The 27648-nt window shown below is 44.1% G+C and overlaps 1 protein-coding gene across 1 annotated transcript in view; it reads left to right on the forward strand.

Annotated features, from left to right (window-relative positions):
• Window positions 1-378: 378 nt before the first annotated feature.
• Window positions 379-27648, forward strand: part of LOC124551249 — a 133281-nt gene continuing 106011 nt past the window's right edge. The window contains exon 1 of the mRNA XM_047126245.1: window positions 379-463. Within this exon, the coding sequence (XP_046982201.1) occupies window positions 388-463 (76 nt within the window). The 5' untranslated portion in view covers window positions 379-387. The remainder of the gene's footprint in view (window positions 464-27648) is intronic.

Consider the following 27648-nt stretch of genomic DNA (forward strand, 5'->3'; position numbering starts at 1 on the left):
CGAGAAATATTCTTGATTATATATAGACAAAATGTGTAGGATATTACTGATGGAAGACACAGAAACTTAGCAACTTATTCGCTGCATTTTCTCTACATACTGGGAGCAGCAAATCCTGCGGAACGTGTATAATGCAGCCTGTGAGGTAATTTTAGTTCATGGAAATACTTTGGGTGTTAAAGAATTACTGCGCTCTCAGAAATGCTTACTTTATGAGAAATAGGAACAGTGTAAATTTATGCAGGTGGCAGCTTCGACGTCATAACGAAACCGCGACGTTCAAGGAAACAGCTGCTGCGTATGGTCGACGAACGCCGATGGCGGTGAAGATATATAAGGGGACGCGGTGGCTAGAGATCGCACTGGCAGCCACTCACTGCGAGAACAATGGGTGCGCACGTCCTCTGCGCGCTGCTGTCAGTCTTGTTGGTTGTTATGGCGGAGGAGAGAAACACCACAGAAGGTGAGTATACTTCTAGTTAAGATTACACTTCACAGTGAAACGCGTAAAACGTATTAGCGCCTGCTTCAAAATTTTATAGCCTTTCCTTTCATTGCCAGATATTAATCTACGCACTATTTATTCTTTTTTCCCACCTGCCTTCTGTCTAGATTGAGATTCGAGCTCGGCACAGGTACTGAAACACAACATACCACTTCGTGAAACACTTTCAAGAGTGTCGAAATCTTTTTGACAAATCAATAGCATGAAGCTTAAGATATCCGAAAATAAAGCTTCGTTTCTAGCTGACTGTCCTATTCCGAAATGGCGTAACATCTGCTTTATAAACACTAACCAAACAATAAAACAACGCATATTATTCACATTCAAAATAATAAATATGTGAAAATCATTCAGTTAAATTACACTTTTTTTTTATAACATATACTTCTCTGTTCATGTGCAGTAACCATATTAAGAAACGCAAGTAAGCCCACAACATTTTGAACAAAATAAGGCGTAGAGTGACAGTTATTAGACATATACATAAATTTAATGTAGGTATAATTGCAAGCAATCTGATTGACGTATCACTGATAGTGTAATGGTGAACGGGAAGGGCTGGGAAGCATGGTGAATTTATAGTAACGGTTCGAAACACCATGCAAGCCAAAAAAATTTTCTGTTATATTTTGTTATTTATTCGAATTATTTGGCGTTATTTGTGAGTCTATAGTCACTGTGCCTATTATTCACAATGATTCCCTTTGTGTGGATGGAAATTAGCAGGATGGGTAAATTACCCATACTAACGGAATGTGGGAATCCCAGTAGCATATCCGTTGTTTCCGTAGTTTGCTCCCATCTCCAGTTCCGTTTGTGGTGGTTCTTCTGTCTTCAGCTATGGCTGTCCTCAGCCAACTGAAAAGTATGAAAGTCACACGACACGAAAGCAGCGCATTTGCTGCAGGAAATACGAAACTGCCAAGACGCCTAAGTGATAGATTCATACTTTCTGCGATATGATTAGCGCTCTCGCACCTCATTTGTGTTTATATGGACATACTTATACAGTAGACATTCAAGATGATAAAATGTGTAGGTTTATTACATTACAAAACACAAACTTTAGCGCTCTCGCACCTCATTTATGTTTATATGGACATATTTACACAGTAGACATTCAAGATGATAAAATGTGTAGGTTTATTAGATTACAAAACACAAACTGTTTCACTGTTTCGAAACAACGCATCGAAGCAATACATTGTACTGTTTCATTTGTTTCGAAACAGTTACGTGTTTCAGTTTGCCCATCTCCAGTGCACATCAGAAATATGAAATTAAGATCTACGTTTAACACTAGATGGCTTCTTATGATAATAAATGGTCTCTCTTCTTGTATTAGTGTTCTCTTTATGTCCGCCACTTTTTAATTCACCTGCAAGATACTATGTTTTTTTCCCGATTTTGATGATAAATTTTTAGCTAGTCTCATTACTGGCGCTTTTCATAACATTCAAGAGGTTATGTAATTATTTCCCCAGTGCCATCTGGTAATCATTGACATTCATTTACTCCGAATTTTAACTCCATTTCGTAACATTACTTTTGTTTCCTTCATTTCTTCTTCGACATACAGGTTGATGACGAGAGAGACGGTATCCCTAAACAATATTTATACTTCACGTCCTTCTTAGATTGGAAATGGTTCAAATGGCTCTAAGCACTATGGGACTTAACATCTGAGGTCATCAGTCCCCTAGACTTAGAACTACTTAAACCTAACTAACCCAAGGACATCACACACATCCATGCCTGAGACAGGGTTCGAACCAGCGACCATAGCAGCAGCGTGGTTCCGGACTGAAGCGCTAGAACCGCTCGGCCACAGCGGCCTGTACTAAATTGAAGATTTCCTTGCTGCAATAATAGTAATGAAACAGAATGCTACTATAATTGATGTTGTTTTATCACTGTAGACTATACAGTGGCAACAGTTCTATTTCATCTCTATCGCCGTTTTCAGTCTATCTGCCAGCAAATACGCTTTGTTAACAGTTGCAAAATTAAACCTAATAACGGCTTTCCCCTTTGATATTTGTCAACACCTGTAAGCAGCTAACAGTCTGTATTCCATTGTAATAACAGTTTCGGTTGACTGTGTGTCGGCGTTTACATCCGTATTGCACCGATGGCGCTGCCTCTATCCTATAATCTTATTGCAAGCTAATTTTATTTGTTAATCATTTACTTTCAGAATGAGATTTTCACTCTGCAGCGGAGTGTGCACTGATATGAAACTTCCTGGCAGATTAAAAATTTGTGCCCGACCGAGACTCGAACTCGGGACCTTTGCCTTTCGGGGGCAGGAGAGCTTCTGTAAAGTTTGGAAGGTAGGAGACGAGATACTGGCAGACGTAAAGCTGTGAGTACCGGGCGTGAGTCGTGTTTCGGTAGCTCAGATGGTAGAGCACTTGCCCCCGAAAGGCAAAGGTCCCGAGTTCGAGTCTCGGTCGGGCACACAGTTTTAATCTGCCAGGAAGTTTCAATCATTTACTTTATTTCTGATTGTTGTTGTTGGGAAATGTCAGCTTAGGTCTTTTATCGATGGTATATCCTGTTGTAGGTTTGACAGCTACGACTAACAGCAAATACAGCGATGCTGTGTGGTTACAGTTTGTTTATTTATTTGTCTATATATCGTAATTCTCGGGTATTACTTACTTCACACTAATTCCTGTAAACGTGACGTCATTTAACGTCACGCACAACATCGACAACCACAGGAACTGATATGGACTTTCGTTAGCGTTCGATGTGGACCTCTCTCGCATGGGTAACAGCTTACATATGTCTCTAGCGGCAGAAATATACCAACGGGACGTGCAGGAGAAATTGTGAGATGATTGTTACCCGCGAAATATTTGTGACAATAAGAGTATGAATGTTGCCTATTTGTTTCTGTCTCGGGTTCTTCGGCCAGCGTTCGTCTGATGATTTTACTGACGTTTTGCCAGCACGAGTGGCTGGCATTGTCAAAGCTTCACCCTCTATTGTCGGTGGTGGAGTTGAGCTCTCGGCCGCAGACTGCATGTACCTGGCGCGCGAACGTCCGATGTCGGGAATATACCGCTTACCATGCACATGCGCAAAAGTTTACGTCGGAAGGACTGGACGATCATTCAACACCAGGATCAAAGAACATACGCGACATTGCAGGTTGGGGCAGGTGGAGAAATCGGCCGTGGCAGAGCACGCGCTGAGTGATACCGACCATGTAATAAAATTCTCCGACACGGAAGTTCTGGCTGTAGAGAAGCACTATCACACCCGGTTGTTTAGAGAAGCTGTAGAAATACAAAAACACGGGAACCGCTTCAACAAGAAAGAGGAAAGCGTTAAAGTAAACGGATCCTGGCTTCCCGTACTGCAGCGAACGACCGTCGCAGGTAGCAAGAGGAGAACTGCACCGGAAATGACCGTGGAGAAGCCCTCGGATGTTGGCGCGCCAGGTACATATAGTCTGCGGCCGCGAGCTCGGGTGCAGTTCACCACCGGCAATGGGGGGTGAAGCATTGGCAATGCCAGCCACTCGTGCTGGCGAAACATCAGTAAAATCATCAGACAAACGTCGGCCAAGGAACCCGAGACAGAAACAAATAGGCGGTTTGTCAACAACTGGCCACGAAAGCCTTAACAATTTAGTATGAATGTTATTGCTCATAGTTTCACTCGCAACAATTTAAGCTGCCCTCTTAGGCCATGGCCTAACCAGACAGTAAGCAATAGCCAAATATTCGGAACTAAACAGAAAAATACATTGAAGAGCTAAAGAAACTGGTACACCTGCTTAATATCGTGTAGGGCCCCCGCGAGCACGCAGAAGTGCCACATCACGACGTGGTATGGACTCGACTAATGTGAAGTAGTGCTGGTGGGCATTGACACAATGAATCCTTCAGGGCTGTACACAAAGAGATCTCTTCTGAACAGCATGTTGCAAGGCATCCCTGATATGCTCAATAATGTTCCTGTCTGGGGAGTTTGGTGGGCAGCGGAAGTGTTTAAGATCAGAAGAGTGCTCCTGGAGCCATTCTATATCATTTCTGGACATGTGGGGTGTCGCATTGTCTTGCTAAAATTGCCCAAGTCCATCGGAATGTACAATGGACATGAATGGATGCAAGCGACCAGACAGGATGCTTACGTACGTGTCACCTCTCAGACTCGCATATAGATGTATCAGGGGTTCCATATCTTTCCGACTGCACGCACCCCACACCATTACCGAGCCTCCACCAGCTTAAACAGTACCCTGCTGACATGCATGGTTCATGGATTCATGAGGTTGTCTCCATACCCGTACACGTCCATCTGCTCATTACAATTTGAAACGAGACTCGTCCGACCAGGCAACATATTTCCAGTCATCAGCAGTCCAATGTCGGTGTTGACAGGCCCAAGCGAGGTGTAAAACTTTGTGTCGTGCGGTCATCAAGGATATACGAGTGGGCTTTAGGCTCCAAAAGCCCATATTCATGGTTCGCACACTGACACTTGCTGATGGCCCAGTCTTGAAATCTGCAGCAATTTGTGGAAGGTTTGCATTTCTGTCACGGTGAATGATTCTCTTCAATCGTCGTTGGTCCTGTTCTTGGAAGATTTTTTCCGGTCTCAACGATGTCAGAGATTTGATGTTTTACCGAATTTCTGATATCCCTGATACATTCGTGAAATGGTCTTACGTGAAAATGCCCACTTCATCGCTACCTTGGAGATGCTGTGCCCCATCGCTTGTCCACCGACTACAACACCACGTTCAAACTCACTTAAATCTTGATAACCTGCCATTCTAGCAGCAGTAACCGATCTAACAACTGCGCCAGGCACTTGTTTTATACAGGGTGTTACAAAAAGGTACGGCCAAACTTTCAGGAAACATTCCTCACACACAAAGAAAGAAAATGTATGTTATGTGGACATGTGTCTGGAAAAGCTTGCTTTCCATGTTAGAGCTCATTTTATTACTTCTCTTCAAATCACATTAATCATGGAATGGAAACACACAGCAACAGAACGTACCAGCGTGACTTCAAACACTTTGTTACAGGAAATGTTCAAAATGTCCTCCGTTAGCGAGGATACATGCATCCACCCTCCGTCGCATGGAATTCCTGATGCAGCCCTGGAGAATGGCGTATTGTATCACAGCCGTCCACAATACGAGCACGAAGAGTCTCTACATTTGGTACTGGTGTTGCGTAGACAAGAGCTTTCAAATGCCCCCCTAAATGAAAGTCAAGGGGGTTGAGGTCAGGAGAGCGTGGAGGCCATGAAATTGTTCCGCCTCTTCCAATCCATCGGTCACCGAATCTGTCGTTGAGAATCGTACGAACACTTCGACTGAAATGTGCAGGAGCTCCATCGTGCATGGACCACATGTTGTGTCGTACTTGTAAAGGCACATGTTATAGCAGCACAGGTAGAGTGTCCCGTATGAAATCGTGATAACGTGCTCCATTGAGCGTAGGTGCAAGAACATGGGGCCCAATCAAGACATCACCAACAATGCCTGCCCAAACGTTCACAGAAAATCTGTGTTGATGACGTGATTGCACAATTGCGTGCGGATTCTCGTCAGCCCACACATGTTGATTGTGAAAATTTACAATTTGATCACGTTGGGATGAAGCCTCATCCGTAAAGAGAACATTTGCACTGAAATGAGGATTGACACATTGTTGGATGAACCATTCGCAGAAGTGTACCTGTGGAGGCCAATCAGCTGCTGATAGTGCCTGCACACGCTGTACATGGTACGGAATCAACTGATTCTCCCGTAGCACTCCCCATACAGTGACGTGGTCAACGTTACCTTGTACAGCAGCAACTTCTCTGACGCTGACATTAGGGTTATCGTCAACTGCACGAAGAATTGCCTCGTCCATTGCAGGTGTCCTCGTCGTTCTAGGTCTTCCCCAGTCGCGAGTCATAGGCTGGAATGTTCCGTGCTCCCTAAGACGCCGATCAATTGCTTCGAACCTCGTCCTGTCGGGGCACCTTCGTTCTGGAAATCTGTCTCGATACAAACGTACCGCGCCACGGCTATTGCCCCGTGCTAATCCATACATCAAATGGGCATCTGCCAACTCCGCATTTGTAAACATTGCACTGACTGCAAAACCACGTTCGTGATGAACACTAACCTGTTGATGCTACGTACTGATGTGCCTGATGCTAGTACTGTAGAGCAATGAGTCGCATGTCAACACAAGCACCGAAGTCAACATTACCTTCCTTCAATTGGGGCAACGGGCGGTGAATCGAGGAATTACAGTACATACTGACGAAACTAAAATGAGCTCTAACATGGAAATTAAGCGTTTCCGGACACATGTCCACGTAACATCTTTTCTCTATTTGTGTGTGAGGAATGTTTCCTGAAAGTTTGGCCGTACCTTTTTGTAACACCCTGTATAGGCGTTGGCGACCGCAGCGCCGTATTGTGCCTGTTTACGTATCTTTGTATTGGAATAGGCATGCCTATACCAGTTTCTTTGGCGCCTCAGTGTATTTATTTCATTTCTCGGTCTCAAATCAGACAAAAATGTTCAGAAACAGCGAGTATTGGAGAACATGCTTGTATTACATTCATAAGAGAGTCTCAGAATGTGTTAACACTAAGATGAGAAAAACATTACGATGTTGTGAGATGTAAACCTACAACTGTCGTCTCCATAGTTCCATAGTGCACGACGTTATCCGCTGCTTTAGAGCCTATTACCACAATATCTCTTGTAGGCTTGTGAGTTTCTGCCTGTTTGTCCTACACTGAATTAATCAAAGTCTTTACAATGGATTTTGTGTATGTCTGGTTGTAAATATAGTGGGAGTTTTGTTTCCTCGGAATGGTTCAGTGTTTTCTGGCTCTGTCCGATTCCGTACGTGAATTTAACTGTTGTCGACTTTTGTAATGTGTTCAGTTCGTTGGATATAGATCCTGCGTAAATTCTTGGGTAATTTCCAAGGATGTTTGCCTATCAAACACGCAGTGCCCTAACGACAGTATCGAACGTGCGACTCGATGTCGACCACACGACTCTGGCGGCGCGAGTTACTGTAAATGTTTAGTGCCTTGCCAGAGAAACATAATTTATGGTTTTCTGTTGTCAAAGCAATGAGTGAAAGCATTGCAGTTCCGAGTGCCAACAGTCCCACATCAAAAAATACCTAATTCCTTGGTTACGTAGTGTGGGAAATTGTTTGAAATTTAGTTGAGATTGCCGACTTCTTCCAAATGAGGAAGGCAGGAGCAGTGTAGAATGTCATGCAATCAACTCCGTGAAACTTCGGAAGAAAGATGTGTGGATGCTGATTTTTCTTTGCAATTGTACTGCTCTTGTGTCACAAGAGAACATGTGTGAATAAGAACACATGGTGTAACTGTTCCAACTTATCCATCGAGGAGAGTATCATTTTAGTTATAACCGCTACAAGCGACAGTTTCTGAAACACTATTGTCCACGAACACCCTGTGTGATTACTGTGGTTTCTGCCCAGAAGACTGTTACGTTATGGTCACGAAGTGGAGTTATCCGTTACGTGGACAAAACAAGGTTGTGGAAATAGATGAATCGAATATAGCTACCCGACAGGGCGACTGTTGAAAATTAGGTAGTGGGTATTTGACAGCAATGAAACAGAATCTCGCAAGTGCTTACTAGTTCCAGTTGATTCAAGGGGAAAGCAAACTTTAATGTCTCTTATAAAGCAGATTATATTGCCACGGACGAAAGTGATAACAGACGGCTTTAAGCCACACGCGAGTGTATGTTTCGACTTTACCGGCGGTCAAAGACGAGATTATCACCGTCGTGACACTAGAATAAACGAATCAGAATAAAATGACTAAAATTTTTCTCACACAGTGAAGTAGAAATCTATAAAATTCAGTCCCACCTCTTCACGTTGACCCACAAAATCACTCTATCGCACTCACCTTAAGACAACGGAGTAAAAGGGATTGAAACAGAAGTAAAGCTGCAGAAGAGTGTAAAGAAAGACACAGGGAAATGTAACCGTCAGACCACTTACAAAAATCATGGGGAGCCAGCCACCCTGTTAACACAGTATGATCGTCTCCATAAAATTTTAGGAAACAAGTTGGACAGTCACAAAACCTTGAGACTCTCACCACATTCGTTTGAACGTTACTTGAAATCGCGGGGCAGATCTATCGGCAAATGTGCTGCAGCCCTCTTGTCAGTAGGGAGTTTAGTTGTTGCTATGAGGTTTTCCATTACTCTCATACCTAATTTTAGTTGTATACTATACTCTGCATCTAGCAACGTTTGTTCGTCGTTTGTGAAGTCCACATTTGTTAAATTCTTTTTTCTTGTGTAGAGCTGGAATGGAGATGTATGTTTCTGCATCTCTTGTGCCTTTATCCTTCCTGAAGCGAAAGTTTGCTCAGCATATCCTTAACTTATTGCCCGCATCTCGTGGTCGTGCGGTAGCGTTCTCGCTTCCCGGGTTCCCGGGTTCGATTCCCGGCGGGGTCAGGGATTTTCTCTGCCTCGTGATGGCTGGGTGTTGTGTGATGTCCTTAGGTTAGTTAGGTTTAAGTAGTTCTAAGTTCTAGGGGACTGATGACCATAGATGTTAAGTCCCATAGTGCTCAGAGCCATTTGAACCTTAACTTATTTTCCCAGTGTTTTGTGTGGCAGTCTGGTCAGAAATTTGGATACATAAGGAGACTAATCAATAATGAATAAAGTACTTCATTTTTTCAATATAAAAAGGGAAATATATTCTTCATAGTTGTATTATATCACACTTAATTTCCGCTTTTTGAGATAAGAAGAAATCTTTTTCACTTCCATGTGACCGAGACTTGATGTAATACTGAATATGGAAATAATAGTAAAGCATATTTGGCTACCTCTGCATGATATACAAATATGAAACAGGAATTTTTTTATTACTGGTCATGTTTGTTAAAAAAATCTCTATTGCCCAGTTTGTGAGACGTTGTTCTCGTGAAGACTGAAGAGAGAAATTAATACTAAGAAAGAGTTTGAGTGAAGAATTAACTTCTTATTAGTATCTGTTGATAAGTGACTCTCAAGAAACATTATTTAATAGCGTTCCATGGATGATTTGTAATTCCTTGTGAGATCATTTTATGACATCAGTAATAAAGCTGAGGTTATTTCATGAAAGCAAAAGCTGGAGAGAGAATGTATAAAAGTAGCTATTGTGAAGAAGGGCAAAGTAATTTCCGTGAAAGTATTCGTTTAGGTAGAATAATTGGATATCAGTGTTCAATATGTCACACGTTGCAGTTATTACGTCACCAGCATCTACCTAACACGTACAGGCAGTTTCATCGGTTTCCCTTCAGTGGCTCTCGCATGTGCTAACGTTTGAGGCTGTAACGATGTTATAGTTCAGGCTACTAAAGCCCGCGAAAGAGATAGAAAGAAGTCAGAAAGCTTCTCAATGTACCACTCAGAACTTTTCACAATATTTCTAATTATTAAAGTACTACTTAACATGTTGCATTAAAATGGAATGAAATTACAATGAAATGAACACCCTTAGCTGCTTACAGGCGTTGACATACGTCAACTGGGACAGATGAAAATCTCCTGCCTACATGGAAGACGCTCTATCCATCTGAGCCACCGAGGACACAGAGAATAGCGCGACTGCAGGGATGTATCTCTGGCACGCCTCCCGCGAAACCCACACTCTCGACGTACTGTCCCGCACTACATTCGTAGTGCCCCCGCCCATTATACTCATTACTCGCGGCGCGTTGCCGATTCTCGTAAGAGTTCGGGCAGTGTTTGTGCATGCGCACAGGGGAAGAAGATGGTCAAGTGGCCGGTGAGCCGTAACTATATATATACTAAGATGGTTCTTTCGAAGAAGCCGGTCGTTAATGATGACTGGCTGCAACTCTGGAATTTCTTCGGTAACTCAGTTCACCGGGAAAATTTTTAAACTGACATCATTTATTGTTGTCAGACTTCTGCCCTCACTCCTACGAAGTCATAGGCCAAATTCGCTGTGCATAAAATTGTGGGAATTTTTTAAAAATGGCAGCAAATACAAAATAGCTTAAATGAGCTACGGGATCTCCACATCCGTCTGATGTTACAGCTGCACAGAATATAAAATAACGGGAAATTAAAAAACCCAAGGTGGACAGTTACTGTCCTTTTATTTCCCCCAAGTCATCAGTGTCCCGACTGGTTTGATGCGGTACACCACAAATTCCTCTTCTGTGCCGTCCTTCCCATTTCAATGTGGAAATTGCAGTCAATATTCTTAGTGATTTGCTGGATATTCCAATCTTTGTCTTTCACTACCGTTTTACCCTCTACAGTTCCCCCTAGTATCATGGTAGTTATTTCCTGATGTCTTAATAGAAGTCCTACAATCCTGCCTTTTCTTCTTGTCAATGTTTTCCATGTATACCTTTCACCGCCAATTTTGTGGAGAACCTCCTCATTACTCACTTTAACAGTCCACCTAATTTTCAAAAAATGGCTCTGAGCACTATGGGACTCAACTGCTGAGGTCATTAGTCCCCTAGAACTTAGAACTAGTTAAACCTAACTAACCTAAGGACATCACAAACATCCATGCCCGAGGCAGGATTCGAACCTGCGACTGTAGCGGTCTTGCGGTTCCAGACTGCAGCGCCTTTAACCGCACGGCCACTTCAGCCGGCCCTAATTTTCAACATCCTTCCTTAGCACCACATGTCAAATGCTTCGATTCTCATCTGTTCCTGGTTTCCCACTGTCCATGTTTCATTACCATGTAATTCCGTGCTCCAAACGTACGGTCTCAGAAATTTCTTCCTCAAATTAAGGCCTTGACTTCTTTTGGCCGGTAATGCCCTTTTGGCCAGTGCTACTCTGTTTTTATATCCTCCTTGCTCCGTCCTCCATGGGTTATATTGCTGCCTAAGTAGCAGAATTCCTTAGCTTCGTTTACTTCGCATTCCCCAATTCCGATGTTAAGTTTCTAGCTATTCTCATTTGTGCAAGTTCTCATTGCTTTTGTCTTTTTCTGGTTTACTCTCAATCCATACTCTGTACTCATTAGACTGTTCACTTCATCCAGCAGATCCTGTAATTCTTCTTCACTTTCACTGAGATTAGCAGTGTCATCAGCGAATCTTACCATTGACATCCTATCATCCTGAATTGTAATCCCACTCTTGAACTTTTTTTTTACTTCTGTCCTTGCTTCTTCAATGTATAGATTGAACAGTAGGTACTAAAGGCTACACACCTGACTTACACTCTTTTAACTCCCAGCACTACGCTGTTTGTCGTCCAGTCTTGTTGTTTACACTTAATTTTTATACATATAATACGTTACCCATCTTTCGGTACAGATTAACCCCCTTTTTCTCATAATTATGAACATATTGCACCATTTTACATTGTTGAACACTTTTTCGAAGTCGACAAACCCTATGAAGGTATTTTGTTCTTTCTTCTCTCTTGCATCCACTATCAACCACAACGTTAAAGCTGCCTCTCTGGTGCCTTTGCCTTTCCTAAAGCCAAACAATTTTGTTCTCCATTCCGTATTCCTGAATTTCCCTGAACAGTTTTGTACTTCCTTCTTTGATCCATCAATTGAAGTGTTTCTTCTGTTTTCCACAGTTTCTTCGCCGTTACCTTCCTTGTACCGGTGTTTTTCTTTCCAACTTCTGTTTTCGCTCTTTTTGGAGATGTCCATTCCTCGTCAATTGAATGAACTACATACTAAGCTATTCATTATCGCAGTATCTACAGACTCGAGAACTTCAAGCTACCTCTTCATTCCTAAGTACTTCCATATCCCAATTTTTTGCGCACTGATTCTTCCTAATTAGTCTCGTAAATTTCAGCCTACGCTTCATCATTACTGAATTGTGATCTGACTCCATATCTGCCGCTAGGTGCGCCTTACACTTCAGTATCTTATTTCGGAGTCTCTGCCTGACCGTGATGTAATCTAACTTTATCTACTGGTCTTTTGCAAGTATACTTCCTCCTCTTGTGATTCTTGAACTGTGTATTCGCTATAAGTAGCTGAAACTTGTTGCGGAAGTCAGTTAATCTCACTCCTCTCTCATTCCTAGTACCAAGGCCATATTCCAATGTAAACCTTCCTTCTATTCCTTCCCCTACAACCGCATTCGCATCCCCCTTGTCCACTAGATTTTCATCTCCATTTGCGTACTGAATTTCGTTTTCAGGATACTCATATACCTTTCCCTATCTCTTCATCTTCCACTTACCACGTCTGCATGCAAATCTGAACTATTGTCGTCCGTGTTAGCTTGCTGTCGATTCTGATGGAAACAATCCTAACACTGAACCGTTCACAGCAACTCGCTCTCTGTCTCTCTGCACAAATTTTCCCATAGTGATCGGAATTATAGCAGATTACTTAATACAGCACTACGTTACAGTGGTGTACTGAGTAATTTGTTATAACTGGGAAAATTAATGCAGTTTTCCTGTGCCATGGAATGTTTGCTGTATTTTTACTTTACAAGGGGAGCTATGTTACAGTTTTACAGGTAAAATAAGCTTATTCGTTATGAGTTCACTGTAATAGGTCTATATTGTTACAGTTTTTTTGTAACAGGTGGCAGTTTGGTAAATTTTCCCTGTGTCATGGAGCATTTCCGTAGAATGTAAATGTAACAAATGCAGTATGATACTATTTTTGCTGTAAAACGAAGCAATTTGTTATAAATTCACTGTAATACAGTCATTTTGTTACGGTGTTGCTGTAATATGCGGCAATATGTTGTAATTTTGCTGTAATACGGAGTATTTTGATAAAAATTTACTGTAACTCTGATGTTTTGTAACAGTTTATGCTGTTACATCTGGAAGTTTTAACGTGGGCACACTGTTTAAATTTCAGTACTACATGTGAAAATTTGCTACAGTTTTGTTATGATTTTGGGGAAGTTTGTTACAGTTTTGTTGTAATGTTAAGCAGTTTGTTGGATTTTGACATAGCATATAGATTCAAGGGGTGAAGGGTTATGTAGCCAGCATAGTGTAGCAGCAAATAAAGTGTTATCAGCGCACTGCATTTATTTGTTCTTCAAGAACCACTCAGAGCGACACGTGTTTTGTTTAAACGGCAACAGACGAATGGTTCAATTTGTGCTGTATTCCCACTTCACATAAAATATTTGATGTCAAAACTTCATTCCAAGTATTTCAGAGTTCCCTTCATTAAATCGTATCCACATGACCTGTATTAACTCTAAAATGATGATTTTCAGAAATATTTCTAACTGCAGTCAAACGTATTTCAATGTGCCACAATATAGGTGACTTGTAGACATGTAGAATTTCCCCTTATCCTCACACAGAGACACAAAGCTATTTTAGCACTCATATCATGCCACCCCTGTCGCTGTTCATCTAGTATGCAACGAGACAGAACTTCCTCCAGTGAAAAAGAAGTATTGTTCTGCCATGTTTAGAACTATTTGCAACACTTGTATGTATGAGACTTCCATAATTCTTTTATAAGTTAGAAACTATGATCTTTGAATGTGACTTTGTGGACTGTTATTACTTTAGGTCTAATGCGAGGGAAGACAAATATCTGGAAGAGTATTTCAATGCAAAACTCCTTGATATGAGCACAAAATTGAAAAATCAAATTGCACCCTCTGTTTTCGTTTGAGTCTGTCAAACTGTACAGGTGCCAGATGTCGGTTTCTGGGATGGGGTTCCGTGTCTGTTGCACTTAGTCGTTCAATGCAGGGATGGTTAATGCTCTTTGTGGATGATGCAGGAGTTGTCGTACAGTGACGCCCAAATGTGCTCGTCTGGAGAAAGATCTGGTGATCGAGCAGGCCAAGGCCACATCCCAACACTCTGTAGAGCGTTTTGGGTTACAACGGCGATATACGGCCGAGCGTTTTCCAGTGGGGAAACATCCCCCAGTAAAGCTCTTCACGAATGGCGGCACGATAGGTCGAACGACCAGCTTGGCGTACAAATCTGCAGTCAGGATGCGTGGGACAACCAGGAGAATGCTCCTTCTGTCATATGAAAGTGTTCCCCAGACCATACGTCCAGATGTAGGTCCAATGTGTCTAGCATGCAGACAGGTTGGTTGCAGGTTCTCGACTGGACCCCTTCTAACTAACACACAGCCATCATCTGCACCAAAGCAGAACCAGTTTTCATCAGAAAACATAAGAGACCGCCTCCCTGACCTACAATGAATTCTCGCTTGACACCACTGAAGTCGCAAATGGCGGTGGTTTGGGGTCGGTGGAATGGGCGCTACATGAAGTTTACCTCGAAGATCTTCTTGAAATAATCGCGTTATAATAGTTCGTTGTGCCACTGAGGTGCCAAATGCTGCTCAAATTGCTGCTGCAAAGCAGTGATGATGTTTGGTTTGTGACGCGCTCAACTGCACGGTCATCACCGCCCATACAAAGTCCCAATTTTTACACTGTCCAACTTTTTATACCATCCAATCTAGCCACTGTCACGAATCATGATGATGATGATGATAATAATAATATACAATGGCGTGTGACGAGGGCCTCCCGTCGGGTAGATCGCTCGCCTGGTGCAAGTCTTTCGATTTGACGCCACTGCGACGACTTGCGCGTCGATGGGGATGAAATGATGATGCTTAGGACAACACAACACCCAGTCCCTGAGCGGGCCCTTAGGATTGACAGTCCGTCGCGCTGACCACTCAGCTACCGGGGGCGGACAACGTATGATGATGATGATGATGATGATGATGAAGACAACACCGACGCCCAGTCCCGCCACTCTTATGCGACTGGTGCAAAACTTGGATATACAGGGTGTCCGACTCAAACCTCCCTGATTAAAAAAAAAAAAGACCCAGGAAAAAAAACCGCAGTAGATACGACAATGAAAAATGCACCACATTGTAAAGCACCTCAAAGAATATATTTATTTATCGTTATTACACCCCCACATGTGAACCATTTGTAGCATGAAGAATATCGAGTCTACACTCCTGGAAATGGAAAAAAGAACACATTGACACCGGTGTGTCAGAGCCCACCATACTTGCTCCGGACACTGCGAGAGGGCTGTACAAGCAATGATCACACGCACGGCACAGCGGACACACCAGGAACCGCGGTGTTGGCCGTCGAATCGCGCTAGCTGCGCAGCATTTGTGCACCGCCGCCGTCAGTGTCAGCCAGTTTGCCGTGGCATACGGAGCTCCATCGCAGTCTTTAACACTGGTAGCATGCCGCGACAGCGTGGACGTGAACCGTATGTGCAGTTGACGGACTTTGAGCGAGGGCGTATAGTGGGCATGCGGGAGGCCGGGTGGACGTACCGCCGAATTGCTCAACACGTGGGGCGTGAGGTCTCCACAGTACATCGATGTTGTCGCCAGTGGTCGGCGGAAGGTGCACGTGCTCGTCGACCTGGGACCGGACCGCAGCGACGCACGGATGCACGCCAAGACCGTAGGATCCTACGCAGTGCCGTAGGGGACCGCACCGCCACTTCCCAGCAAATTAGGGACACTGTTGCTCCTGGGGTATCGGCGAGGACCATTCGCAACCGTCTCCATGAAGCTGGGCTACGGTCCCGCACACCGTTAGGCCGTCTTCCGCTCACGCCCCAACATCGTGCAGCCCGCCTCCAGTGGTGTCGCGACAGGCGTGAATGGAGGGACGAATGGAGACGTGTCGTCTTCAGCGATGAGAGCCGCTTCTGCCTTGGTGCCAATGATGGTCGTATGCGTGTTTGGCGCCGTGCAGGTGAGCGCCACAATCAGGACTGCATACGACCGAGGCACACAGGGCCAAAACCCGGCATCATGGTGTGGGGAGCGATCTCCTACACTGGCCGTACACCACTGGTGATCGTCGAGGGGACACTGAATAGTGCACGGTACATCCAAACCGTCATCGAACCCATCGTTCTACCATTCCACAGGACTACATCCAGCATCTCTACGATCGTCTCCATGGGAGAATAGCAGCCTGCATTGCTGCGAAAGGTGGATATACACTGTACTAGTGCTGACATTGTGCATGCTCTGTTGCCTGTGTCTATGTGCCTGTGGTTCTGTCAGTGTGATCATGTGATGTATCTGACCCCAGGAATGTGTCAATAAAGTTTCCCCTTCCTGGGACAATGAATCCACGGTGTTCTTATTTCAATTTCCAGGAGTGTATATTCAAGTTCTTGCCACGTTCTTTGTAAGATTTCCTCTGTTGTTGTTGCAATCGCATTAGAGATACGATGTCGCAACGTAGGAATATCGCTCACTTTGGTCGCATACACGCTGTCCTTCACGAATCCCCACATGAAGAATTCAAGCAGCGTAATGTCGGGTGAACGTGGTGGCCAGTCAATGGGTCCCTCGTGTCCGACCCAACGATTGGGAAATTTCTTATCTAGGAACGTGTGAACAGTCGTTGACCATCGCGGCCGAGCTCCTTCTTGTTGAAAAATGATGTTGGGTTGCAAGTCTTGTATCTGAAGGTACACAAACTGCTCCAACATGTCCAGATACACTGACCTATTCACTAAACGTTCCAACAATCCTGATCGAGCGAGGTGGCGCAGTGGTTAGCACACTGGACTCGCATTCGGGAGGACGACGGTTCAATCCCGCGTCCGGTCATCCTGATTTAGGTTTTCCGTGATTTCCCTAAATCGCTCCAGGCAAATGCCGGGATGGTTCCTTTGAAAGGGCACGGCCGACTTCCTTCCCTAATCCGATGAGACCGATGACCTCGCTGTTTGGTCTCTTCCCCCAACCAATCCAATCCAACAATCCTGTCGTGCATTAGTCTGCACCAGACGTTTAGTTTAGGGCTATCACGAACGTATTCAATGACAACGTGCGGATTTTGCGAACCCCAAATCAGAACATTATGTGTATTAACTCTTCTGATAGATGAAGCTGGCATCCATATCAATACGCTGCAGCATAACTGCAGCAAATTGCTGTCGGCGTGGCTTGTCGTTGGGTGTCAGATGTTGCGAAGACGCTGGTGGACTACACAATGCAATGCTGATCAAGATACTTCAAGTTGCCTAGATGCTTTAAGAATTGACTTACGTGGGCTTCTGAGAAACGTTTGTCTGATGTCCTCTGTCTCTTCTGAAACTCCATAACGTGCACCGCCAGAATGTTTCAGAACACTTCCTGTTGCTACAAACTCCCTATAGCATTCCTTAATTGTTTTCACATCAGGTGGATCACATTCGTACATACGACGATAATTTCTTTGCACAGTAATCGACGATTTTGTTTCTGCAAACCACACTACTGCTTGCGCGCGCTGCTGTGGAGTCGTCATTTTCACTTTATGCGACCATTCTGCACTCTGGCGACTGGCAATTCTGATGCAGGAATATAAATTCTCTGATATGCTCTACAATGTGATGCAATTTTCATTGTCGTATCTGCTGTGGTTTTTCTCTTCTGGGTCCTTGAAATCAGAGAGGTTTGAGTGGGACACCCTGTACTTCTCTCAGATCTCGAAACACGCCTATCATCTTTCGTTTGTATCACACAACTCTTTCACCAAATATCTGGTTGCCTCGTACAAACATGTTTCGTTCTCTGAATTGAATATAAATTTTTTGTCTTTTGTTGGATCTTACGTCTATCTACTGAGAAGCCCGGTTGGTGCTTCTTTAGTATCTGCCACTCATCCGGCAAGTCATATATTCGGTAGCGAATCTTAGAAAGTATGAGGATTGAAATTTTAATAGTGGCAACTATTTATTTATAAATATACAAAACATACATATGTTTCAAAGCTTTACTGCCATTCGGGGTAGTCACGAGCATTGTGCAGAATCCGTTGCCAGCGATGTAAATGTCATACGCTAATCTTAGCAGCACCACTTGTCTTAATAATTCGAGTGGAGCAATCTGTTGCCGGAAGAATCTATATAACATTTCTGGAACGAATGCCATGCAGTGCTTCGTTTATCTTAGGAATCAACATGAAGTCACAATTGCTTAAGTTCAGGGAGAGCGTTGGCCGATGCAGCTCGTCTCAGCCCCATCGATCGAACAAGCGTCGCAACTTGGGCCACATCATCCCGAGCATTGCCCTGCGAAATGATGGAGGGGGGTCCTGCAGAAATTGTTGCTGCTCCTTTCTCTAAGCTGTTGATTTTAGGAACGTAGTCTGAAACCAGCCTAGATTCTTAAGACGAAGCAAGCATTTCATATGATTAGCTTCGGAACTGTTACAGAATTTCGCCGGGCAGTGGACGACTCCACTCGTGCTATCAACACAAGTGGCTTTGCTATAGGAATCGTACGACTTCCTCATCTCTGGCAGTGGGTTACACGCAATCCTGGAGACTGCTTTGAACGTCAATATAGCTTTGAAACATGTATCTGTTTTGTATAAGTTGTAAATAAGTAGTTGCCACCAGTTACAATTTCAGTCCTCATGGTGCACGAACATTCCATTGTGCAGTCTCCCAGAGGACAAGAGTCACTGAATTTTTGTACTTCCCTCCAGAAATTAATTATAGACCATAGTACAAAAGTTGGAATTTTGAAGTCAGAACTAAGCTGAATTTATAGCCTTTTTTCTGGAGTGGCTAATGTGTAAGTGAGCTGATGGCATTTTCACATTTCCCCGACACTGCTTAAGTCACACAGGCTGTGAGTTGAGATGTCCATCACATTGTTAATGTCGTGTGACTAGGGCCTCTCGTCGGGTAGACCGTTCGCCGGGTGCAAGTCTTTCGATTTGACGCCACTTCGGCGACTTGCGCGTCGATGGGGATGAAATGGTGATGATTAGGATAACACAACTCCCAGCCCCTGGGCGGAGAAAACCTCCGACACAGCCGGGAATCGAACCCAGGCCCTTAGGACTGACATTCAGTCGCGCTGACCACTCAGCTACCGGGTGCGGACGTCCATCACATGAGAGCAAGAAACGAAGAAATGTGGATTCTGCTGCGTTACAGTGACTGAAGCATCGAGTGAAATCAATAGTGATATGCTACCCTTCAAATATGAAAACCTATAGACAATTTCTTTTGACCGAATACAGCTAACTCCCCATTAAAAAGTTTGCGGATTACCTTACTTGTGGATTATTCGTGCATAGTTCTGAAATTTATGAAGAAATGAAAAGCGAAAGTGGAAAAGTCTCCTATATAGAGAACGAATATGTTCATTTAGAACAGAAATTTCTGATGGTTAATACGTAGATGACGAAAAGATCCGTGAGGATGTCTGTTGAGGTGCAAAGAATCACTATTTCAGCTGTTAAGCTACGCGAATGGAGGCCAGAAACAGTTTAAGGCACTTTCTCTTCAGTACTCCTTCTCAGTGGATTAACCAAACCTCCACATAAACATGACGACGAGATATCAGAGAGGATCCAGACATAGTGGTACTAGAGGTCAAAAAAGGTATTGCAACAGTACTATTACCTCATAGTTTGTTTGTTGATGAGATGTGTGGTCTAAGTGTCTCTTCCTGTAGGGACATTGACTGTGGCAGAAAACGGAATACTACCTTACATTCTTTAATCTCTCACAATTTTAACTTGGAGCATTTGGCCCTGACTTTTTTTTTTAATTTATTGGTTTTCGGACCGTGCCCATTGGAATGTGATCTATGACGATACGAAACATAAGCACAAAACAACACCCAATCGCAGAGTGGAGAAAATCTTCGACCCAGCCGGGAATCGAACTCGTGCTGCTTCGTTTAGCTGCCCCAGCGGACTGGTCTTTACTCAATTCTTACGCATGACAAGGCGGAGGGACTCTTGAAAGGAAACGATATTCGGCGAATGGACTGGCAAGCCGGTACCAACAGGCATCAAGCAAGTGTCAGCGGTACTGATGGAGGAATGGTACACCCTGCCACAAGAACTTCTTACCAATCTTGTGGCCAGCATGGGAACACGTTGCAGAGAATGCATTACCGTGCGTGGTGGTCAGACGCCCTACTGACGGCCTATTAAGAACCGTGTCCGGCCTATTGTAATGCTCAGAAGACCATCACGAATCTCAGTGATTTGCGTGTAATTATTGTCTTTGAATAAAGTGTCATTTCTATTCGCCTCACTGCGGTTTCCATTTGGTTACCTTCTGCACTTCCCTTTAGCAGTTATTTCTCTGTACGGTCCAAGTTACCTGGCAGTGGCACGTAATGCTGAAGTTTCGCACTCCAGTGTATTATTCGTAGTAAATCTCTAGAGTTAACAGATGTAGAGAATATACTACACTACTGGCCATTAAAATTGCTACAGCAAGAAGAAATGCAGATGATAAACGAGTATTCATTGTACAGATATATTATACTAGAACTGTCACGTGATTACATTTTCACGCAATTTGGGTGCATAGATCCTGAGAAATCACTACCCAGAACAACCACCTCTGGCCATAATAACGGCCTTGATATGCCTGGGCATTGAGTCAAACAGAGCTTGGATGGCGTGTACAGGTACAGCTGCCCATGCAGCTTCAACACGATACCACAGTTCATCAAGAGTACTGACTGGCGTACTGTGACGAGCCAGTTGCACGGCCACCATTGACCAGACGTTTTCAATTGGTGAGAGATTTGGAGAATGTGCTGGCCAGGGCAGAAGTCAAATATTTTCTGTATCCAGAAAGGCCCGTACAGGACCTGCAACATGCGGTCGTGCAGTTCCCTGCTGAAATGTAGGGTTCCGCAGGGATCGAATGAAGAGTAGAGCCAAGGGTCTGAAATGTAACGTCCACTGTTCAAAGTGCCGTCAATGCGGACAAGAGGTGAACGAGACGTGTAACCAATGGCACCTCATACCATCACACCGGGTGTACCATCACGCCGGGTGATACGCCAGTATGGCAATGACGAATACACGCTTCCAATGTGCGTCCAGCGCGATGTCGCCAAACACGGATGCGACCATCGTGATGCTGTAAACAGAACCCGGATTCATCCGAAAAAATGACATTTTGTCATTCGTGCTCCCAGGTTCGTCGTTGAGTACACCATCGCAGGCGCTCCTGTCTGTGATGCAGCGTCAAGGGTAACCGCAGACATGGTCTCCGAGCTGATAGTCCATTCTGCTGCAAACGTCGTCGAAATATTCGTGCATATGGTTGTTGTCTTGAAAACGTCCCCATCTGTTGACTCAGGGATCGAGACGTGGCTGCATGATCCGTTACAGCCCTGCTAGTGATACGAGGCCGTTGGGATCCAGCACGGCGTTCCGTATTACCCTCCTGAACCCACCGATTCCGTCTTCTGCTAACAGTCATTCGATCTCGATCAACGCGAGCAGCAACGTCGCGATACGATAAACCGCAATCACGATAGGCTACAATCCGACCTTTATCAAAGTCGGAAACGTGATGGTACGCATTTCTCCTCCTTACACGAGGCATCACAACAACGTTTCACCAGGCAACGCCGGTCAACTGCTGTTTGTGTATGAGAAATCGGTTGGAAACTTTCCTCGTGTCAGCACGTTGTAGGTGTCGCCACCGGCGCCAACCTTGTGTGGATGCTCTGAAAAGCTAATCATTTGCATATCACAGCATCTTCTTCCTGTCGGTTAAATTTCGCGTCTGTAGCACGTCATCTTCGTGGTGTAGCAGTTGTAATGGCCAGTAGTGTATGTACGGTCAAAGTTACCTGGCAGTGGCAGGTAATGCTGAAGTTTAGCACTCCAGTGTATTATCTCATTCGTGGTAAGTCTCGAGAGCTAACAGATGTAGAGAATATACTAGCATGAAAAAGAGTGCAATCTATTGAAAAGAAACCTTCATTCTGATGATGTGGAAATAGAAATTACAACCATTGCATGCAGTTTCGCGTGTTTCGGATACGAAAATCGTGCTTGATAAAGCTTTCACTCACAGACTGCAGAGGTGAAAAAAAAAATGTGGAGATGGAGGTAGTTGCGTTACCAAGTAAGGTTTGTGAAGGTAACTCTGTGAGCGTGCGTGACTGTTCCCTAATAACATTGCCTGACATTAGGAATTAATTCCTGACCATAGAATCCTCACGTGTGGGGCATCACAGTTTATTTCTCATTGTCAGACGTTGTAATTCTGGTGACGTGGTGGACACATTAAAAGATACAGACAATGAAACTGACATAACCTGGGATTTAAGTACCCAGGGACTCGACAGAGAGCAGAAGGAAGGGAGAGGGAGGGAGATTAAGCGGGCATCGGCGACCGACGACAGAATAAAGACGTGGCGACACGCGACCATTGAATGCCCCATGAACCGTCTGGGGCCATTGGAAGGAGCGTCGCAGTGGTCGCCGACATAACAACGCCGCATGCTAATTTCGGACGCAGTTACTTAAATATGACACGTGAATGATTTGCAATTGATTTTTGGCTCCCTTACTTGCCATGAGATAGCGTCATGCAAGTCTGCTATCAGGTTTCGAGGGGCGTCGAATAAGTAATGCAAGACATTTTTTTCTGAAAGCAGATCTGTTTTATTCAGGATTCCAATACCCCACATTATTCCCCACTGTTTTGGCTACAAAGCTCTGTTTTTCAACATCTCCGTTCAGTAGTCTGGTCTTACGCCACCTTACTGGGAGGGCGAGCCAACTGGTCGACGTCGGAGCCAACATCTTGCTGCATCAATTGTCACGTCGAGCCTAGTAACGCGCAAGCAACTCAGCACAGATGGTCCTTCGTTGCCCTTTATGGTCTTCTGTTAGGGGGCACACACCTTTGAGTATCGCAACTGGTGGAGGGGTGTGTCAGCACTACCAACAGAGACTTCCAGTTGAGTAGCTGCGTGTTTGATTGTGCACCTCGAGTGAGACTGTCCGCACGTTCCAGCATCGCAGGAGCCACAGCTGCGTGGGCCGGCTGGAACGCGGGAGATCTGAAACAGAGATGGGTAGTTCATGACCGAACGGGTGCAAAGGAACGGTTCACCAAGATGAACGAAAAGACCGAGGAACGAATTCCAAGGAACGATCGGCTCATAGTTTACTTCGGTCGCGACGGTCTACTTATAGTTCCCGGGAACGAGGAACGATCGGTTGGTTCATAGTTCACATCGGTCGCGGCGGTCTACTTATACGAGGGCCGTTCAGAAAGTAGCCCCCAGTTGATTTAAAAAAATACGCCAAGTTAAATAAAAATATTTTAATATATACATCTTACAACTACATCTTTGCACTATTTTTCTACATAGTCTCCATAGCGATTGAGGCACTTATCGTATCTCTTCACAAGCTTTGAAATTCCTTCTGCATAAAAATCACCTGCTTATGCCTGGAGCCAGCCTGTGACCGCATCTTTGAGCTCTTTGTCGTCATCAAACCGCTGTGACCCGAGCCATTTCTTCAAATGCATGAAGAGGTGATAATCACTTGGCGCCAGGTCTGGGCTGTAAGGTGGATGGTTGATAACGTCCCACTTGAAGGACTCAAGAAGGGCCGTTGTTCTGCGAGCAGAGTGAGGACGGGCGTTATCGTGCAAAAAAACGATACCGGTAGTCAGCATACCACGGCGTTTGTTCTGCATAGCCCGTCATAACTTTTTTATTGTTTCACAGTACACGTCTTGATTAATGGTCGTACCACGTTCCATGAATTCAACCAACAACACCCCTTTGGCATCCCAAAACACCGTTGCCATCAGTTTCCTGGCAGAAAAATCTTGCGAGGCTTTTCTTGGTTTGGTAGGCGAATTTGAATGTGCCCACATCTTTGATTGTTCTTTTGTCTCAGGGTTCACATACTTAATCCAGGTTTCGTCACCGGTCACAATTCTGTTTAACAATGGCTCTCCTTCGTCCTCATAATGTGACAGAAAGTCTAATGCAGAGGCTATTCTTTGAGTTTTGTGGTGGTTGGTAAGAATTTTGGGCACCCATCGTGCACAGAACTTACGGTAACCCAATCTTGCTGTCACTATCTCGTACAAGAGAGTTTTAGAAATCTGTGGAAAACCAGTAGACAACTCCGACATTGAGAAACGTTGATTTTCACGAACTTTTGCATCAACTGTCTGAACGAGTTCGTCAGTCACCAATGATGGTCTACCACTCCTCTCTTCATCATGAACGTTTTCTCGTCCACTTTTAAATAAACGTACCCATTCACGGACAACTCCTTCACTCATAACACGGCACAAAGCTCACGATGAATAGCTGCTGCAGAATATCCTTTGGCTGTAAAAAACCTTATGACAGCACGCACTTCACATTTGGCGGGGTTTTCTATTGCAGCACACATTTCAAACTGCCACAAAAACTAAACTAGCGCAGGTACGACGTTCACTCGACCACGGCTTGATGCCGACTGACCTGTTGAGTGCGTGAACGCACAGATGGCGTCGCTACTCCCCCACAACCCGCACTGTGACCAATCAGAGGTTACTTTCTGAACCGCCCTCGTAGTTCCCGGGAACGAGGAACGATCGGTTCATAGTTCGCTTCGGTCGCGACGGTCTACTTATAGTTCCCGGGACCGAGGAACGATCGGTTCATAGTTCACTAGTTCACTTCGGTCGCGGCGGTCACTTCGGCAGTTCTCGTTCCAGCCTCGGTCGCATGCTCGTCTCAGTCTCGGTCTCCCTCGGCCGCACTCCTCGTATTCTTCGCATGACGACCTGCCTCAGTTCCACTGTCGACTGCTCCTCGTTAGTTCAGTATCCAGTTGTTCGTTTCGTTCAATGCGCTCAGATATTTTACATGTGTTGCAAACTGTTCTTGCACTTGGTTCTGGCTATTCAGCGTCCACGACCGGTAATCAAAAAGTATTTTACAGTTACATAAATTACATAAAAATTACGTTGTATGTAATAGGTACGTCTTTTCAGGTAACAAAAGGACATATCAGCTCACTTCATTATATCGATGAACAGCAGAAGACATACTTATAACAACGCAATTTTTTTTTTATTCATATATTTTTTTGTTTCATCGACTTGATTTAGCAGCTAACTTTGAATAATTTGCTTAATTTTTAGTGTAAGAAAATTCATATAAAACAATTTTCGTGTATATTTCATATACAAAACATTACATTTAGGAACGCTCTAATTATTTTTAAGTTTAGTTGTTTCCAATTTGCATCACCTGCTAGTTTGGTTTCTTTGAAAAAAAAAAAGTGAGTTGTGGGTCATTTTGGCTCAGTCGGAAAAGGGGTGCCTCTCCATTTGAAAAGACATAGATTGCCATAAAATCATATTTACTTATTATCTCAAAAACATTTGTTCAGAAGGAGCTTTCAAACCAAAAACTTTATTACTGCGAACTTAATTATTATTATTATTGCTGCATTAACGTTAATAATGCAACACAAAAACCTAATTTTTACTAAGCGTGTGATGCAAGTATGAGAAAACCACATTTTATTTTATGATTCCTTGAAGTCTCTACTTCGCCTACGAACTCAGAGACAACGTGAAGTATATATAGGGTGTAAACGATTATTGTTTACAACGTAGCATAGCTATGTAGTGGAAGTCGAAACGAAGAATTTTATACAAGACACTTGTGGTCTGTTAAGTTGGGAAACAGCCACCAACAGGTTTACAAGACTACATGAGCTGTAGCCCATGCGCGTCGTGTGAGATTTTCATGTTCTCTTCTCCAGCTCTCTACACAACGTCATCGACTGTTTCGCAATTGTTGCTTGCATTAGCTTGTTATTTCTTCACTGCCTAATTATTATATGTTTGTCTGTTTGTTGTATCTTCTCGTAACGGACAACACATCGTCCATAATTGGCGAGCAGTCTGTACTCGGGGCCGGTTTTCCGTGCGCCACCCTATATTATTTCCCTGCGATCAGCCACACAAGGCTACGGTTGGCTAAACGACAGGTTCTGCAGAATCACAGAAATTACTTCTAAAAGTGTGTAAGAATTCTGTAATGAATAAAAACTCTATACTCCAGGGGGGAGGCAAGTGCCCCCTCTTGGTGCCCTCCATCCTTCAGTCACTTACACTACCAGTTTTCAGTTTTTCATAAGAACCATATACCAAGCACAAATGAACGATGAACGAGTAAAAATGAACGGTTCCCAAAAAAGAACGATCAGCAGTGAACTAGTTCCCAAGGATGAACGAGTCTGCCCATCTCTAATCTGAAATGTTTGGGAGGCCTCGTTGCTATGATGACAGACGCCTCGCCCAACGAGTCACCCTAGTTTTGTTCACTACCAGGCCTCCTTAGACATTCTGCTAACGCATGTGAATGTCTGCGAAGCTCTGGCTTTCCACCAAAAGAAAGTTAGTGACAACACTCTGCTTCGAACGCACCTCCGTTACAGACGCCATTTTGCAGGTTGCGAATAGTAACTTCATGAAACTATAGGAGGTTAAGCGGGAATATTTCACGGTCCACAACAAATTCCGCATTGTTTTCAACCGAAACTGGCCGAGTAAAACAATGTGATGCATTATTTATTGAACATCCCTCGTATTATTATTATACTCATTGTATTGTACACCAGCAAAAGTGTTACACAAATTTAACAAATAAGAGACATATGAGCAACTATTCACATTACACGAATTTTCAGCAACCCAAAATCCAAAAGAATGCCGTTAGACGCAATTGATAGGAGCGCGCCGTCGGATGCGTCATGTGGGTTCTCGATAACAGCATCGAAACATCCGTGAGGGCAGCCTTTTACAATGCGTCTCATTGTCTGAATACCACAACAGCGGCTCGCACGGTCAGTGCAAAAGCCCCATTTGTGCATTTTGTCTGTAATCTGTTAAGCTGTACCCGCACCTCTCTAAGGTGATGAAAGGAAAGAATTTTAACAATTGGGTTGTCAATAAGTTAATGGATCCCGGTTGTCGTGGCTTGACACACAAATTTGGTTCAGCGTCCCGTGGACAACATTTTGTATTCTATTTCTGCTTCTCTTCCGGATTGGAGGCGTTTCCTACACAGCGAGAACGAATCTTCGTTACGAAGGGTTCATCATTTTTAGAAGCTTTCTGGCAAAATTCGTAGAGGGACACTTTTCGGCGAAGGCGAGCTCGACAGTTGCTCGACTGTATTGGTCACCAACATACACTCGTACGTTTAGATCTAACAGTGCCACCGTTAGTGGTTCTCCTAGCTGCATTCAGTTCTTATGAATGTCAGATTTCTTCCCATGAGCGCCACGGGGCGATACTGTTGATCAGTGTTCCGCTGCAGAG

This window comes from Schistocerca americana, chromosome 9 (genome assembly GCF_021461395.2).
Source record: "Schistocerca americana isolate TAMUIC-IGC-003095 chromosome 9, iqSchAmer2.1, whole genome shotgun sequence".
Lineage (NCBI taxonomy): Eukaryota > Metazoa > Arthropoda > Insecta > Orthoptera > Acrididae > Schistocerca > Schistocerca americana.